Below are 17,800 nucleotides of genomic sequence, written 5' to 3'. Positions count from 1 at the left end.
GCTGCCCTCTCATTCATTGATCTGCTAACCGCTATGTTATGCTCACGTGTTCTAATAATAATAGCTTTCTAGGACTAAACATTATTTGGATATAATTGGAAAATAAAACAACTAAATCTCTTAATAGCCCTACTGTTAGACCTACCTGAAAAACTAAAAAGCAATTTATTTCATTTGTATCGTTATTTTTTGTGCTATAATTAGTCATTTGTTTATTTGTTCTTATTTTATTACTGATTGCTTGTAATTTTTTATTCAATTCAAAGTTTGCAATCAAGCTATCTCGTGCTACTGCAACAAAATTACCCCACTGTAAAATCAAAAATACACTGAGTGAGCAAAAATTTGTGAGATATAATGGTAATTAAACAATGTTTACATATAAATAAAAGCCTACATGAAAATCTGTCATATAAATTGGTCTCTTCATTAGAAATTAGCCTACTGATTGCCACCATTGATGGACAAAAAATTTAATAATATTAAAAAATATCTGTATTACAGTGTATTCTACAGTTCTTCCCTGCTGTACTGAATATCTGTACTTTTCAAGGTATCATATCGAAGTTAGAAATTCAAGTATTGTGACAATATTAATTTTGTAGGGTGCCACCAATTTGTTAAAATTTCCAAAAGGTGCACAGCAAAATCCCTGGTGTCAAATTAACACTGCTGGGTGTCTATATGTGTCCACACTACAGTGTTAAAAGTAACACTGAAGCAGTGTTAAAGTTAATGAGGTAATTAAGAGATTCTTTGAGTGATGATTGACCATTATTGGAGACACCTGATGTTAACAAGCAGAATCACCAAAGAAGAAAATCAAAATTTTTAAGTCACCATTATAGTGGTCAGTGTTTGCATTAGTTGGGTTCTTGACCCTTGTATCTTTAATATTACATTTTATTTGGCTGCTATAACTGAATTATAACAGCCAGACTTTTGCAAAGAGCAAAAGTCATGAGGTGGTGATGATGATTATGTTCTAACATAATCATTATTTGACCTGAATCACTGAACTCCTTTAGAGTCTAATCTCGGAGTTAAATTTCATTTATTGATTGCAACAGCCTTGTGATTCTACAACGAAAGATTCTGTTTTTTCTATAAATTTTGGAAGGATTTCTTACAAGCTGTTCTGATCCCCAAAAAAACTTCAAAAAAGTATTTATTTTAGGCACACACAGACATCAAGAATCATTCTGATTCTTAATGTCTGTGTGTCTAAATGAAAGACATTACGTTTTTGATCAAAATAAGTTTTAAAAACATCTGTCTGATTATACTGAAAATGCCAGATCTCATGTTGTTCACAGTGTTGACGTAACCAACAAAGAAAACCTAACTCAGTTATTCAGATCATTGCATGATGATTATGTCAAAACACAATCACCATCTGATGACTTTTGCTCTTTGCTTGTCTGGCTGTTATAATTCAGTTATAAATAATAAAAATATAAACTAAAGTAAACACTGACCACTATAATGGTGACTTACAAAATAGTGATTTTCTTCTTTGGTAATTCTGCTTGTTAACATCAGGTGTCTCCAATAATGGTCAATCATCACTCAAAGAATCTCTTAATTACCTCATTAACTTTAGCACTGCTTCAGTGTTACTTTTAACACTCTGTAGTGTGGACACATATAGACAACCAGCAGTGTTAATTTGACACTGGGGATTTTGCTGTGTGGCGCGACTAAAAAAAGGTTGGGAAACACTGTTATAAATAATAAATAATATTTTATTATATATAAAATGTACACACACTGATAAACCGTTATGTTATGACCACCTATCTAATAACTAAAATATAATTAAGCCCTCAAAAGATAGATCTCTTGGGGTATCTGGTACCATAATGTCAACAGGTCCTCCAGTTCCTGAACATTGAGGGGTGGTGGTGATGTAGCCTGAACCCGCTTTTCAAATGGGTTCATGTCAGGTGAATTTAGAGGCCAAGTTATTAACAGAAATTCACCATCATGTTCCTTGAACCACTCCTTGACGATTCTGGCAGTATAGTTATGGCGCATTGTCCATATACAGTATATATGTACACTGTGTGTGTGTGTGTGTGTGTGTGTGTGTCAGTAAGCAGCGCATTAATATAGAATGGTAATTAAAGGCTCTAATGCGCACCAGCACACCAATAGGTGTTTATTGTAGGAGCTAGACGACGTATGATGACGTGTGACGGCATAGTAGTGGTGTCCCAATTCTTAGAGGAATATTTTCACACCTACCCCTTGACACTCTGTTTCAAGGGGAAGGGGTATAAAATAGAATTAGGATTGGGCCCAAATGAAGTCCTTAGCAATGCATATTACTAATCAAAAATTAAGTTTAGATATATTTACAGTAGGAAATTTACAAAATATCTTCGTGGAACATGATCTTTACTTAATATCCTAATGATTTTTGGCATAAAAGAAAAATCGATAATTTTGACCCATACAGTGCATTGTTGGCTATTGCTACAAATATACCTGTGCTACTTATGACTGCTTTTGTGCTCCAGGGTCACACACACATATATATTAGGGGTGTAACGGTACATGTATTCATACAGAACATTTTCGGTACGGGTCTTTCGGTTCGGTACGCATGTGCACCAAACAAATCATTCAATTTTTTCAGGAAATTCAGACAACAAATGCCGTTTTGACGCTCTTTGATTTAGCGTGACAGATCACTGTATAAACACCTCAGTTCTGACGTTTAAAATTTTTTAAACATTGTTTAATTTTTTTTTGTAAGAAATGCCTCCAGTCTCACTTAATAGCTATGATTGAAATTTGTATGATAGCTGCAGTGGCCCTGAAAAACAATAGATGTTTAAATTCAAAGGCATCAAAATGCAAGTCGACGAAAGAAAAAAAGTGCTGGAAATCCAATGATTTTATTGATATTTTGATGATCTTCTTTCCTCACGAAGGGCTTCCTTTTCACACAAAGCCAAGCACTGAAACTAGAATGTGGACAAATAATATTCAAAAGACTTAGTAAAAGTAATATACTACATCTTGATGATCAGTGAAAAGGTCCATGTAAATGAAAATACATAGACATGAACACATTTAATTTATACATAGACATGTACACATTATAATAATAATAATTCTTTATTGAAATGCATTAAAACATCAAATCAAACCCAGAAGGTTAGAACATTTCATATTGATTGTCAATTACCAAAAGCAAAAATCTAATTGTGTCACAAAGAGGATTAAATCTAAATACAAATATTTACAATATGACACATAAATTATTGCATAGCTGCAATCTAATGAAATGTAGCTAGTGTGTAGCAGGGGTGTAGTTCAAATCAAAATTACACATTAAAACATACAAAATGCAGACTGAACTACATCATGTATTATGCATAAGATATTTGTGCAATGTTCAGCACATTTTATGCAATGTAAAATTGAATGTAAAACTTGCTTCAATTATTATTTTGCTTCCTTATTATAGGCAATTGAATCTTTAAAAAGTCAGATTTACTAAACTGGTTCCAGAACAACCAGTTCTGAATTGAATAAAATTATTTACAAGTTACAAAGAATAATCTCATGTAACTTCATGCCTAGAGAGCTGTTGTTTCAGATACACATTGGTTTACAACAAACAGCACTTTTGTGATGTATGAACACGTTATATAGCCTAGAAGACTTTGTCATGAAGACGACCTTTGTGTAAACATTATTTCAACCGGTCTTGTGACAGAGTCCTCATGACATCACTGTCTGGCTATCTAATACTTTCAGTATCTGAACCAGCTTAACTGGTATGATTTTAACAACTCTAAAACGGTTCACAATAAAGAACACGGAGTGTATATAAAGTATCCTTTGAGAAAAGAAATCTGAAAGTGAATTGGCATGCCATTAGCCTTTGAGAGTTAAAGATCCTATAAAAATCATACAATTATCCAGCAGCACCCTGAGAGAAATGCTTTCTTAACTGAAATGATACAGCTCCACTGTGTGTAGACAATTCAATTTTTATATATATATATATATATATATACTGTATATGTATGAGACTTCTTTCAAAAATATAAAACATCTTAATGATTCCAAACTTTTGAGTATAAGTTGTATGGTGTATAGTGGTGTACATGTATTTCAGTTTAGAGGTTAATTACTGAGCCATCATCTGATTGTCACCAACATCATTTTACACAAGGTGCACTCAGTATTTTTTCCTCATTGTGTATTTGTTTAGCACATAATACACATAAAGATACTTCATAAAATCTCACATGAGAATAAGGCTCCAGTCATATCAGTAACATAATAAAAGCTGCTATATTTTACATGGAGCAGGTCCAATCATGGGGGCAGACATGAAATCACGTGACCAGCTAACTACTAGTTTTATCTTGCTAACCCAGCTGTTATCTGACACTTTTGCTCATGGAATAAATAAGTCAAGGGAAATTCCACATTCGCTTTTGCATGGTGCTGTAACTATGCTATTAGGTGTCAGTATAAGATGACTGCCACTTCAGTCAACACAACATAAGCATAACCAAACCAAGCGCACCTTTAATATATGTAATATCATTTGATAAATCAAATTTAACGTAATACAATTCCATTAAAGATGGAAAATTGTAATGCAGCGCCAACTAACAATTTTCTATCATAGAACGTAAATAAAAAAATAATCACTGTAATCCCATCTGTATATTAAGGTCCCAAAGTCCAACAAAAACAAAGGCACTTTCGCACAAGTCACGTGTAGTGTTTTATACGAACAACTTTATCTTACATCAAATAGTGCAAGTAGTACACTTACTGAAATGTGTCCTGAGAAAGACTCCAACCTAATAGTCCTGTGTGTCAGCGGACATATTCTGCATCCTCTCCACCATGAAAAAACACAGCGTTCCCGTGAATCCCATGACGACCATCACGAGGAGCTGCCAGGTCAGCAGAATATAACCACTGTAGAAGAACGCCACAGCTGCGAAAATAGACTGAGAGAGAGGGAGCGTTTTATTGACACACTGAATACACTTCACCTTATTTATTGGCCACTGAAACTTTAAATGCATTTTATTCATTAAGAAGGTCATGGATATACTTTATCTGCCAAACTCAAGGGAAAAATAAAAAGCTTTTAATGAAGCACAGAATTATTTTTTTCAAACTTTCAGAATCTAAACAGATATTCTACTGACGTAAACCAGCAGTTATCAAATTCTCTAAATACCATCATCCATGCAAGTAGCCTATGATGTAAGAATGTCGGCTATGCATTAGACTACTGATTAGATCCACATAGATGCACACACGTGTTGTTTTTTAATGATTTCTAATTTATACATTTCATTTATTTATTATATAACACTCAAACACGCACTTTTCTTATAAGAAGCTTCTTATGCTCACCAAGGCAGCATTGGTTTGAGCGAATCAGCTCATGGGGAAATATGAATTATTAATCATAACTAGTTATAATTAATTATAAATATTTAGATCATGAGCTGATTCGCTACAAAAACAATAACATTGTGAAAATAACTGGTTTCTATTGCAATAGATTTTAAAATGTAATTTATTGGATGTCAAAGCTGAGTTTTTAGCATCATTACTCCAGTCTTCAGTGTCACATGATCCTCCAGATATCATTCTAATATAATTTGCTGCTCAATTTCTTATTATTATCAATGTTTGGTTCAATAACAGCAGGCTTGTTGATCTAAAGTAAAATACAATTTAAATAAATGCAGACCGTGGTTACCTGTATGAATTTGAAGATGGCAAAGGCTGGTGCGCTCTGCTCAGCAAACGCCCGGCCCAGAATGCTGTAGAGTTGCGTGTTGAAACAGCTGTCCCCAAGACCCAGCAGGAAGCTGCACAGCAGGGCGATGGACACGCTACAAGAGTGAATAAATGAACACAGCAAGATCAACAATGCAACACTGCACTCTTTAGGAAACAAAATTTAGCACTCCAGATTATCCAAAACAGCTTATACTGGATTCAGTCAGTGTATCCACTTTTATCAGGTAATGCATTCCCTGCCAGTTTTTGTGTTTTGTTTTAAATGATCTATTACCTTGGTAGCAGATATGGCTTATGCTGTGAGCTTGTTTGGAAAACCACAGGTGCATCATCTGGTATGTTGAGGAATATCAAGTAGAAGGCCACAAAGTGCACAACCATCCCTAAAAAGACAACTGAAGTGCGCCTGAAACGGTTATTCTTCAATACAAGGCCAAACAATCCTCCCCCTGCAAACAAGAGACAACATCTAATCAAAATCCAATCCTATTAAAGTATCTGCCCAGCTTGTCATTAGATGTCCATAATACCAAGAGTAATCAAGGCAGATGCTTCTGCATACTGAAAGTGCACTGACCAACTATTTCTCCGACTCCCACCACAATGCCTGAAATGCCGATTAAGCCTTTTGCTGCATCACCAAAGTGTGTCGTAGCTCCAATGCAGGTTCCATAAACGCCACTGTAAAATGACAGCTCCAAACCTACAATAAGACAGCAGCAATCAAAACACACTCATCACGCTCAAATGCTCATGGAATTAATGGCTGTTCCCTTTAGTGATGTCCTTACCACTGTATGCCATGCAGAAACTTAATAACAATATGGTTTTTGTTTTGAAGATTTCCAAAATCGTCTCTAAAGGGGGGAAAAAGTTAAAAAAAAAAGTGTATGAATAAAATAAAAATAAAAAATAACTGATGATGAAGCACTAGAATAGATGTCCACATTGACAATTTGTGTAATAATTATTTGATGAAATAATTTTATTAGATCATGTTACAAATGTGAAAAGTAAGCCAAATGAACTTACTAAACTCTGTTTTAGCTTCCGTCACAGCAGATGTTGCTCTCTGTTTATATCTAAAATCACATTATTCAAAAATGTATTTTTATAATATCAGTAAGTAGCAAACACCAACATTTTCCAACAAAAGTTTATGAATTTATAGTTGGGGTTATCATGGTTATCATTTATTGGTAATTATTGGACATTAAAAACCAATTAAAATTATGATGTTGCATTTTTATGTATTTATTTATTTATTTGTTTGTCTGTTAAAATGAAGAACATAAAATCACACATGACTTTTTTTTACTGTGCTGGTACATTAAAAATATCGGCGGGACAATAATCTGAATTTCTGGCCAGATTGGAAAGCAGAACAACCTTATTGTTGGATCTGTGAAAGGACATGTAAACCTTTTTTGTTTTTGTTGCAAAGTGGAAACTCTCATTCACCATCATCACGATTCACTAAATGAATGAGTGAATTTACTTCAATCTCGTCGATAAAAGAGACTGGCCCTCCTCTTCAGAGAGAACCTCTTCCTGCTGACAGACCTTCCTCAATGCAAGAAAACTCAGTGTCCCGAGTGCTGAGATAACCAGCAGAGCAATAAACATAATCGTTCTGTCTCTATCTGTGGAGGAAAAAAAATGTGACAGAAAAAAAAATCTCAATTTATGCTTAAATTTCAAAATATTTTTGTCATTTGAGAGTTATTATATTTTGTGGTTAGCAGAGATTAAATAAGTGCTCATTAACTTAAGTTAAATAAAAGAGTGAACACAATCAAGCTTTTTCAAACCATCATGTTACCTGAAATTTCAGTTTTTCCTTTCCAATCAAAATAAACGTACAGATTTCCAAACAACATACTGGAAAGAAAACACAAATAGAACTTTTCATACAGGAATCATGGACAGTTTTAGGTGGTTAAAACATAGCTCTTGATGGTTTTACTGATTTGGTTAGTAAGTTTGCATAACTCCTCAAATATGACTTATTTTCTTCAGTAAAACACAAAAGGAGGGCTTAGGTAGAATATCCAAGCTGCCATTTTCCACAATGAAGTAACATAAATAATATAAACATTATATTAAACTAAAACTAAAACCACTGTAAAAAAAAAACAAAAAAAAAACATTATTTTAAAAACTTAAACTAGCTGCCAAGGCAACATGTATCTTTGTAATGAAGATTATTATGATGTGCTAAAATAACTAAAACGAAAACTGAAATAAAATTAATTAATTAAAATTCTTTGATGATTGGTTGATATCAGAAGGAGGCTAGCCTCCCTTGCCAGGGCTCTTTTCTCAACACTCCTCAGCGCTGAAAGTGAACAGTCGATGCTGATTGGCAAATTTTTTTTGCCAACGGAGGCACGAGAGCTCAGCTCTCCCCTGGCCTCCCCCTCCCCTTCACCTAGCGGTTGTAATTACATCAGCAGATTCGGCACATTCGCGATAGAAAAGCGGCGCTTTCCAACTTCATTAACACAAAAAAAAAACATTATTTTAAAAACTTAAACTAGCTGCCAAGGCAACATATATCTTTGTAATGAAGATTATTATGATGTGCTAAAATAACTAAAACGAAAACTGAAATAAAATTAATTAATTAAAATTATAGACATGTTAAAAAACTAACAAAAACACACAACAAAATTACTAAAACTAACTAAAATTAAAATGAAAAGAGAAAGTGTAAAAATTAAAACCAATACAAAATAATAATAACTATCTCAATTATATTAAAATACTAAATAAAATAACATTGAAACACACCTTAGAATATAGAGTAATATGGACTGTATTTATGATGTTCTTGTTTTATTTTTTAGAGCTTGGCCGTTTACATTTATTTTCATTTTATATGGACGAGACAAAATTAGACATTCGGTCTAATATCTCATTTTTGTGTTCTTTCACAGAAGAAAGAACATAACATGAGTTTGGAACAACATCTAGTATGTTTGGATGAACTACAGCTTTAAGAGACAGAGTTATTAATCTGCATGCTGCTGATAATTATCTATTGCTTTAACTCCTAACATTAGTTTACTGTTGATGATCACAGACGATTAAGGGTGATATATTAAAGTGAATCTCAGATTATAATTTGGGGTTAATTGTTGCTGATTCTCTGCAAGTGTTTGCTACCGTCTCTTCCTGACCTGCACTGCAGTAAAGCCCAAAACAATCCTGTGTTCCTGTTGATGGTGGAAGCATCAGAGTTCTCCACTAGAAAGTGCCCTTGAGCTGTCCAAAGCACTGGGGATAGAAAAAAGGAATTAGAATGATGATTAAAAATGAATTTAGAGCCAATATGAGCCATGTTGCACTACTTCATTATAAATACCTCTTAATAACCTTTAACTGTCATTTAAATTATTGCCTGCAATTCATATTGACTGACTATAATGGATTCACCAGTGTAACAAAACAATGCAACTATACTACCTTTTTCTGAGCGGCAACTAGAACCTGTCTCTATCATATTGTTTAAGTGGGTGAAGGAATTTAAGAATGTGAAACAGCTACTTCTGCAGAAGTGTGTACTATACACAAAAACTAACCACACTAACTGAGAAAATGTTGCAGTACTGCATACAAGCTTTGTATTTAATGTGAAAAAACATTTCATCAATTATGTGGTTAAAGTAATAGATCTGATGAACAACTCTTGGATGGCCTGAGGGAGAGAGAATAGTTTTGGGTGAACTATTAAGTAAATTATTAGCTTGCAGGTGATGAATTATTTGATGAACTTAAACACACTATGAATGTGCTTGCGTGTTTTAAGTATCTACTTACGGGCTGCTCCAATGCCAATTATCACGGATGTCAAATAAAAGGACCATGTGGATGGAATGATGAATACAGCTATATAACCACTGAAAAACACACAGAAGTGAGCAATACAGACAACGGTGGCATGGTGACTAGAAGATGAACAGTCACAAAGAAATCTGGGATACTCGCCTATAAAGAACTCCACTCAAGAACATGGTAAACTGTGGTCCAATTATTGCAACGATAGTGGGAGCTAACACATTGCAGAATGAAAAAACTCCATATATTATTCCAAGGCTGTAAAAAGAAAAAGGGAATATTATTGGATATCCGATTTCATCATATCTACACCTTCAATTTCTGACATTAGAAAATGTGATATCACTTTTTAGCCTCTACTTCTCTTATTATTCATATTGCACTGTGAAATAATGCACCATTAAACTGCTGCATATGGTCTCTTTTGCATTTCTTTGTCGCAATTACAAACTCACCAGTGTTCAACTGACATAAGTTTGCTACTTTAAATTTTTAGTCAAACTGGTGGCAACCTACAGTGATGAGTTCGTCACACTTTTTCAACCACTTTAATTACTAATTACGGTAATCTAATTACAGATGAAGAAAACAGAGTTAAAGCTATGATGAAGTCTCAATAAATCAAGTAAAATAACATGATGTGTTGAATTAGATTGAAACAAAAATGTGTTGTAACACAATGGCACAAGCATTATTTTGTTTTACCGTGCAGCGTATTATATTTACATATCCATCATAAACCTCTAAATTATGAATATGGGATATGGTAGAAAAGGTGAAGGACTGAGATCTTACCTGTGATACCCACTCCCAGTGAAGTTAGTGCTATTCAAGCTTTTCACCACTGTTTGCTAAAATGAAATAAATAAATAAACAAACGTTTTGCTGTTGACCTAAATAGCCCTGTAGCATGACAAATAAAGTTGATAAAATATTAAATAAATACTTCATGTAGTGAATATGAACTCATAAAAACTACATGTATTTAAAAAAGTAAAAGAACAAAAAAATTATGCTATTTAAAATAGTTGTACATGAAGCATGTATACTGCAAGACACTGCTTGATATGTCAACTACCATTATGTCATTGTGAATATTTTAAAGATCATTTTTGCACTGAAACTTCCAACACATAGATTAACCTTAATACATATTTGTTGAATCTTATGAGAAGACATCCTTTCGTGGTTAAACTGAGTTTGTGGGTTTTTCTGTGTTGGATGACAGTGAGGTTACCATGAGTCCACCGTGACATTTGAATTAGTTTCTCCCATTAGTCATGCAGGATAATTCATTGACTGATGGGGAAAATCAAAAACACGAGATGCGCCTGACCCAGATTTACCTCAACAATAGACTGTTTTCAGATAATTAACTGAAAAACTTTATTGAATGTCGTCACAAAAAAAAACTTAAGCTGAAAAAAACACTTGATATATTTACCATGGTATTGTTACTGCAATAAAACTGTGTGAATAAAATCACAACAAATAACTTTAGTTTTTGCTGTATTTTTACAGAAACTATTGCTAATAAAAAGTTAAAACTGCTGCAAACTTTAAAGGCTTGCAATTCTCAAGTTTTGGCATAAGTACTGCTAGAATTTCAGTGCAAAAAAAAATAAAAATTTCAGACATATTTTGAAACATAGTAGCATAATGAAGCATGCCATCCTATCATAGGCTACCTCTCAGTCTAATAGTTTATAGCATTACAATGAGAATGAAACACAACTTACTTCGATATTACCGCAGGTGGTGAAGGCTGTAAAAATGAGCAAAAATCCTATTCCCAAAATAACAACATTATACGTCCTAACATCCGCCATCCTCAGCTCATTTAAATCCTCGTGTAAGATGCCAGAGTTTCAGCGAGTGTGCCTTGGTCCATGTAAATAAAACCAGCATCCAGGAAAGCAAACTGTTAGAAAACAAACCAAGTTGAGTAATTATCTACAGCATGTATATTACACTATTATTGCATTATATCCATTACAGCAGTTAATTAAGCACGCGCCTCGTGACCATCAAGCATGAGATGAAAGTTACTGGAATGCAAAATCCATGTGGTTTCCATGGCAACTACTTCAGAAGCAGCATGGGGCAAAAAAAATAAAAAAATCCCAAAATATAAAAAGCATAGATAGATAGATAGATAGATAGAACCTATATGAACAGTATGGTGCTTGGATTTATTGTGTAAAATGTTGATGATGATCTCATAAATTCGTTGAGCTATTTAATACATTTGAGTTGTATCCTTGAGGTTAGCTACAGCGTTGTGCTAGTTAGTTACACATGCTTGCTGTCAATAACACCGTATCACTGCAATAGCTTACCCGATTCACAAAGCCAAACTCAAAAAGTCGCTGTTGCTCCTGCATCGGTCACGCGCGATCTTTAAAATCAGCAGCGATTCACTGTAGGCTATGTCTTCTTATTATGAACATTAGAATGTGCGTGAAATGACCTGTACTTGTTTACATGTTGTTTTCAAAAGTTGCCGATTGTGTAAGCGCTGAAAGATCACCAACCCCTCAAGGTAAGGTAGGGTAAGTTTACGGGTAGATCATCCGTAGATCTACAAGCAATATCCACAGAGTTCGTGTCAATCGCTATTGTGTGGAAATCAATGTTGACAGGCTACGTCACATCTGGGTTCCTCGTTATGTTCTTTTCTTTTCGAATTACAGCAAAGAATACGATTTAGAAGCAAAAAGATAAAATATCTCTATAACAAAATATGCTAAGAGGGTCACAATACATGAAATTCTGAAATTATAGTATTACACCGTAGAAGAGTCGATGATTTTTTAAAGAATCAGCACATTTCTTGAAATTTACATTTATGAATGTAAAATATTGCGAGGAATTGCAATAAAAAAACTGAACTTAAGAAAAATGGTCTATTTTCAAAGAGTCACTAAAATAATGCTAATACGGTTATTTGGGGATAAATTAATTTTTACAAAGTTAGAAAAGTCAATGCTTTGCAACTTGCAACAAACACAATTCTACAATAAATGGGCATTTGTGATGACAAAGGAGCAATTGGGTAAACTACTATTATAAACTTTATAGTTTACTGAAGTTTATGATGTACTTTATGAATAATTTTAAAAAGGAACTAAGGAAAAGGAACAAAAGAAGTCCTCGTTACGTTTCATAAACCAGATTTTTAAATCGCGAAGTCACTACGGGAAGCCGCGGAGCTCATTCACTGACAGCACGCTCTTTCCCAGAAGCCTTTCCTCATATTGTACACAATCATCATGGCGGCGCAGGATGGTAGGTAGCGTGAAAATGTACTTAAATGCCATTTGCACAGTCTTTGCGGTGTTATTTTGCGGCGTATTACATCAGTTCCAGTTATTTGACACTTGTATTACACTGAATGGACGCTCTTTTAACTTGTCAGGGTGAAATAATAGCTAGATATTCTGTGATTAGCCATGTCGAAAACTTCGGCTGTGTCACAAAATCTAGAGAGCCGTCTACCTAGACAGCATTTTGAGGGATGCTGAAACGTTTGACCCTTTTTGGAACTTTCGATTAACGCCTATGGGCATCGCGGAAGCGTTTGGAACCTTCAAACGAAGGTTCCAATCGAGCCCACAGTACGTTACCCAAATATGCTGTCTAGATAGACAGCTCAGTGAATTTTGAGACACAGTCTTGATATGAGCTTGCGATTATTAGCACAGCGGGCTGGCTAAGTTACCGATGAGTCAGTTGTGTACGATTACAACACAGGCTCTGTCGAGTCGCTCATGCTTACAGTTACTGGTCTTAGTTCAACAGTTGGGTTCAAATGACGATAAGGGAATTTACTAGATGTTTCTGAGCCTTTAGACAGCAGCTAGACAGTTAGCTTTTAAAATCTGTGTACTAGAGACGGTCTAGTTAGGACTATTTAAGGAGTAAAACATACAAGTAATGGGTGGGAATCTAGAACAAACACATGAATTCAGCTTTTATCTGTAAAATTTAGATAGTTACCTAGTTTTCCCAAAAGTGTTATCTTATTGGTTATAAAATATTGTCCCATGAGGATTTGTTTGTTTTATTTTAATACTTAAATACTATAGTTTGATATTGTCATATCAGTGCTCTGAAGAAGGTCAATATTTGCACCTTGAAAACTTAATTTCTTTAACAATATGATTCCTCATCTGATAATTGTTCCCACAGGAAGTGAGGTAGTAGGAATGGAGGCTGAGGTCACGCAGAAGGTACCAGAAGTGGTGTGCGAAGCTGCTGGACAAGAAGATGCAGCAGGGACTGAACAAGCATCTCTTACCGATGGCGAAAGCACGTCAGCTCAGCCCGCTGCTGTCAGCAACGGAGAGGAAAGTGACTAATCGCGATTTATTGCCTTTGCAATTTAATTTCGATTAATTGTGCAGCCCTTATTCCAGCTGTAAAGCAGGTTTACAGAAGACCGTAGTGTCAATATTTAAATTAATTTGGTAGAGTCTTTCATTATCCATTATCCAAGTAAAAACAATCCCATGTAAAGATATATATGATCAGATTTTTGAAATCAGTTTCAAAAGAGTTTAAAAGCATCCCAGAATGCACATCCTCCAGCAATTACTATAATTTTAAAATATAGAAAATAGAAATAGTTGGTGTGTCCAAACCTGACTATCAGATTGTTCTTTTTACCTGACTATCAGATTGTTCTTTTTGAAGGGATGTAACGATGAACCGCGAGCCGGTTGAAAATCGATTCAAATATGTGACGATTCAAATCGGTTGAGATGCTAAACAAATCACGATACAGTTGGGGTAGGAGTTTATATGAATGTATCTCTGACTGTCTTTAGAAAAAGTTTACGTGGTATTTTCTTTTCATCTTGTTGCCTCTGAATGATGTATATTAAAGTAGTGTACATAAGCCTGCTTTGTTTACAGCGGTAACCCAGGAAACACTGTATCATTGCTGTTCATAAGAGCCACCTGCTGGCAGAGAGTGAACTTGCGTCTCATTCAGCTTGTCTGCTGTTTCCTTCAGATGTTTTATGTGGTATAGTTTCACAAAACTAAAGTCAGACCATTCTGTTTTTGCTTCAAATTTCGAAATTATACATTCTAATTTAGATTAAAAACTGCTCATGCTGCATGTATGCAGCATCTTTGTTTGGATCATGATTAAAATGCAGTGGTTGCCTCCAATTTTAAATGGAAAGAGCACAGACAAAGCCTTAGTTTGTTTATATGAAGAGATGTATTTTATTCATGTAACTTATTTGATTTGGGGTTTGTTTTAAAATTTCAATTTAGTTTTGTTATATTTCAATTTCACAAATAAACGTGCAGCAATAGCCTAATAAAAGGACACCTTTTCATTTGCTGTATAATGTCTTCAATCTCATTTTGTTAAAAAAAAAAAAATCGTGAGAAAATCGAATCGTGAAAACAAAATGGTGAATCGAATCTTGAATTGAGTGAATCGTTACATCCCTATCTTTTTGTACTGTATATTGTTATTTTTTAGCACAAAACTACCTTGGTCTGTCTCATGTCACTACTAAAACATCAATAAAATGCTTCATGGTGAGACTTTATAATGTTATATAATATGGAACCACCATATTATATCAGGATTGAAATTACCGAATACAAATGCTTTTTTGTGTGTTTTGTATGGTTATCAGGTCTTCCACCTGCTATGCAGAAAGTGATGTACAAAGGACTGCTACCAGAGGACAAGACGCTTCGAGAAATCAAAGTTACAAATGGTGCAAAGATTATGGTGGTTGGATCTACAATAGTGAGGTAGTAGGAATGGAGGCTGAGGTCACGCAGAAGGTACCAGAAGTGGTGTGCGAAGCTGCTGGACAAGAAGATGCAGCAGGGACTGAACAAGCATCTCTTACCGATGGCGAAAGCACGTCAGCTCAGCCCGCTGCTGTCAGCAACGGAGAGGAAAGTGACGAGGGGAAAGAGATGGTGGAAGTGAAAATCATTTGGAACAAAAACAAATATGACCTTAAAATTCCTTTAGATGGCACCGGTGCTAAACTGAAAGAGAAGATTCACACTCTCACTGGTAATCATCATGTCATGTCATTCAAACTTGTATGACTTTGTGTTTCACAGAGGTCATACAAGGTGAGACCTTGGAGAACATTTGTCCTCTTATGAGGATGTTTCACCAATTATGATTATCAGGTCTTCCACCTGCTATGCAGAAAGTGATGTACAAAGGACTGCTACCAGAGGACAAGACGCTTCGAGAAATCAAAGTTACAAATGGTGCAAAGATTATGGTGGTTGGATCTACAATAAATGATGTACTAGCTGTAAATACACCAAAAGAAGTTATTCAGCAAGAGGTTAAAGCTGAGGAGAACAAAAAGGAGCCATTGTGCAGGCAAAAGGTGGGTGGAAAACCTATTTACATAATGTGAACTCTAGCAAGTTATGATGGAAAGAATTCTTAAAAATATAACTGTGCACTTATATTTTATAAATGTACTTGTGGATGCTTTTTTTTCTCAGCAACATAGAAAAGTTTTGGACAAAGGAAAACCAGATGATGTCATGCCATCTATAAAAGCTAAGGTATGCAAAACCTGTGAGGCATAGGATATGATTAGACTGTACCAGTTCATTGCACACATGCCGAACAAAATTAATTTTATACATATTAGGGCTGTTCATTTAAATAATTAGTTATGGAAAAATAATGTGATTAAAATATTTTAATGCAGTTAACACACTGGCCCCGCCCCAGAACTCACTACGTAATGTAGTCAATAAATGCGGTTATGGGCCCCTAAAATTCAAGATAGTGGGGCAGAAATGTCCCTATGAGTTTTTGTCCCGAATAGCACAAGTGCAAATGTGATTTCATACAACAGTTCAGTAAATAAGAAGTTAATATTGTTTTAGTCTGTTTTTGCTCAATCCTGCCAAGAAAATATTACCTATAAGGCCATAGCAGAGCTGTTTTGCATCTCCAAGCATCACGCAGCGGTGTTTCATTTCTGAATGAATCAGCCGTTCGAACGAATCGAATGAATGACTCAATGACTTACTCATAAAGATATTTACCGCCACCTACTGCCAGTTTTAGTTTCTTATTTAGAGTATCCATAAACATTAAAGGGATAGTTCACCCAAAAATTAAAATTTGATGTTTATCTGCTTACCCCCAGGGCATCCAAGATGTAGGTGACTTTGTTTCTTCGGTAGAACACATGATGATTTTTAACTCCAGCCGTTGCAGTCTATGTTCAGTTTCTTGCACAGACCGATCGTTTCGTGTCTTTAGACATCAATGTATCGTCACGAGCCGCAGTGTTTAATTTGGATTTGTCTGTGCATGTTTTTTTTTACTCTCATAGATTTTGTTACCATTGCCATGCATTATACGACTGATAGACTGCAACGGTTGGAGTTAAAAATCATCGTGTTCTACTGAAGAAACAAAGTCACCTACATCTTGGATGCCCTGGGGGTAAGCAGATAAACATCAAATTTTCATTTTTGGGTGAACTATCCCTTTAAAAGGGATAGTTTACCCAAAAATGACATCATTCTGTCATCATTTACTCACTCTCATGTCATTTTTTATTTATATGACTTACGTTCCTTTGCTGAACATAAAAGAAGATATTTTAAAGAATGTTGGTAACCAAACTGTTTCTGTTACTAATGACTTTCATTGTATGAACAAAAAACACTGAAATGTTCCTCAAATGATCTTCTTTTGTTACATAGCTTATATTAGGCTCTTGTAGCCTAAATGTTTATGTGTAATACATTTTCTTGAATCAAATAAAATATTTCTTTCTAAAGGTACTTTTTGTTATGTCTACTTGATACTTTTCTCATTTAACACAATAATGGCTTTAAATTATCTTTTGTGGGAGTTTTCACAGTCAAATTCAATTTGTGATTAATTACATTAATCGACACATCTTGCAGTTAATTACATTAAAAATGTTAATAGATTGACAGCCCTAATATATATATATATATAATAAAAAGTAAAAATTAGTATGCATAGTATAAAATAGTTTTAAGGTGACATATCATGAAAATCTGACTTCTCCAGGTGTTAAGTGCTATAATCAGGTCCCCGGTGCATCTACCAACCAAGGAAACGTGAAAAAGATTAACCCAGTAACTTTGTTTTGGGAAGCCTTTT

The 17,800-nt window shown here is 34.6% G+C and overlaps 2 protein-coding genes across 2 annotated transcripts in view; one reads left to right on the top strand and one right to left on the bottom strand.

The window, feature by feature from the left end:
- Positions 1-3,183: 3,183 nt before the first annotated feature.
- On the bottom strand, positions 3,184-12,251 carry LOC107727127 (UNC93-like protein MFSD11). The gene is made up of 14 exons (XM_016536907.1): positions 11,979-12,251; positions 11,379-11,560; positions 10,435-10,490; positions 9,790-9,897; positions 9,622-9,701; positions 8,982-9,078; positions 7,622-7,680; positions 7,298-7,442; positions 6,832-6,881; positions 6,591-6,656; positions 6,377-6,502; positions 6,074-6,248; positions 5,756-5,891; positions 3,184-4,988 (listed from the first exon to the last, which is right to left on the bottom strand). The coding sequence occupies exons 2-14, from the start codon at positions 11,466-11,468 to the stop codon at positions 4,836-4,838; spliced, it is 1,341 nt and encodes a 446-aa protein (XP_016392393.1). The 5' UTR covers positions 11,469-11,560; positions 11,979-12,251; the 3' UTR covers positions 3,184-4,835.
- A 3,052-nt stretch (positions 12,252-15,303) lies between these two features.
- Positions 15,304-17,800, top strand: part of LOC107727120 (ubiquitin domain-containing protein UBFD1-like) — a 3,814-nt gene continuing 1,317 nt past the window's right edge. Inside the window, exons 1-3 of the mRNA XM_016536897.1 lie at positions 15,304-15,694; positions 15,817-16,025; positions 16,147-16,209. Coding sequence (XP_016392383.1) covers positions 15,430-15,694; positions 15,817-16,025; positions 16,147-16,209 — 537 coding nt within the window. The 5' untranslated portion in view covers positions 15,304-15,429. The remainder of the gene's footprint in view (positions 15,695-15,816; positions 16,026-16,146; positions 16,210-17,800) is intronic.

This window comes from Sinocyclocheilus rhinocerous, unplaced genomic scaffold (genome assembly GCF_001515625.1).
Source record: "Sinocyclocheilus rhinocerous isolate Xijiao unplaced genomic scaffold, SAMN03320098_v1.1 scaffold3015, whole genome shotgun sequence".
Taxonomy (NCBI): domain Eukaryota; kingdom Metazoa; phylum Chordata; class Actinopteri; order Cypriniformes; family Cyprinidae; genus Sinocyclocheilus; species Sinocyclocheilus rhinocerous.
Note: the sequence above shows the minus strand (reverse complement) of the source record. Positions and strands in the feature narration are given on the sequence as shown.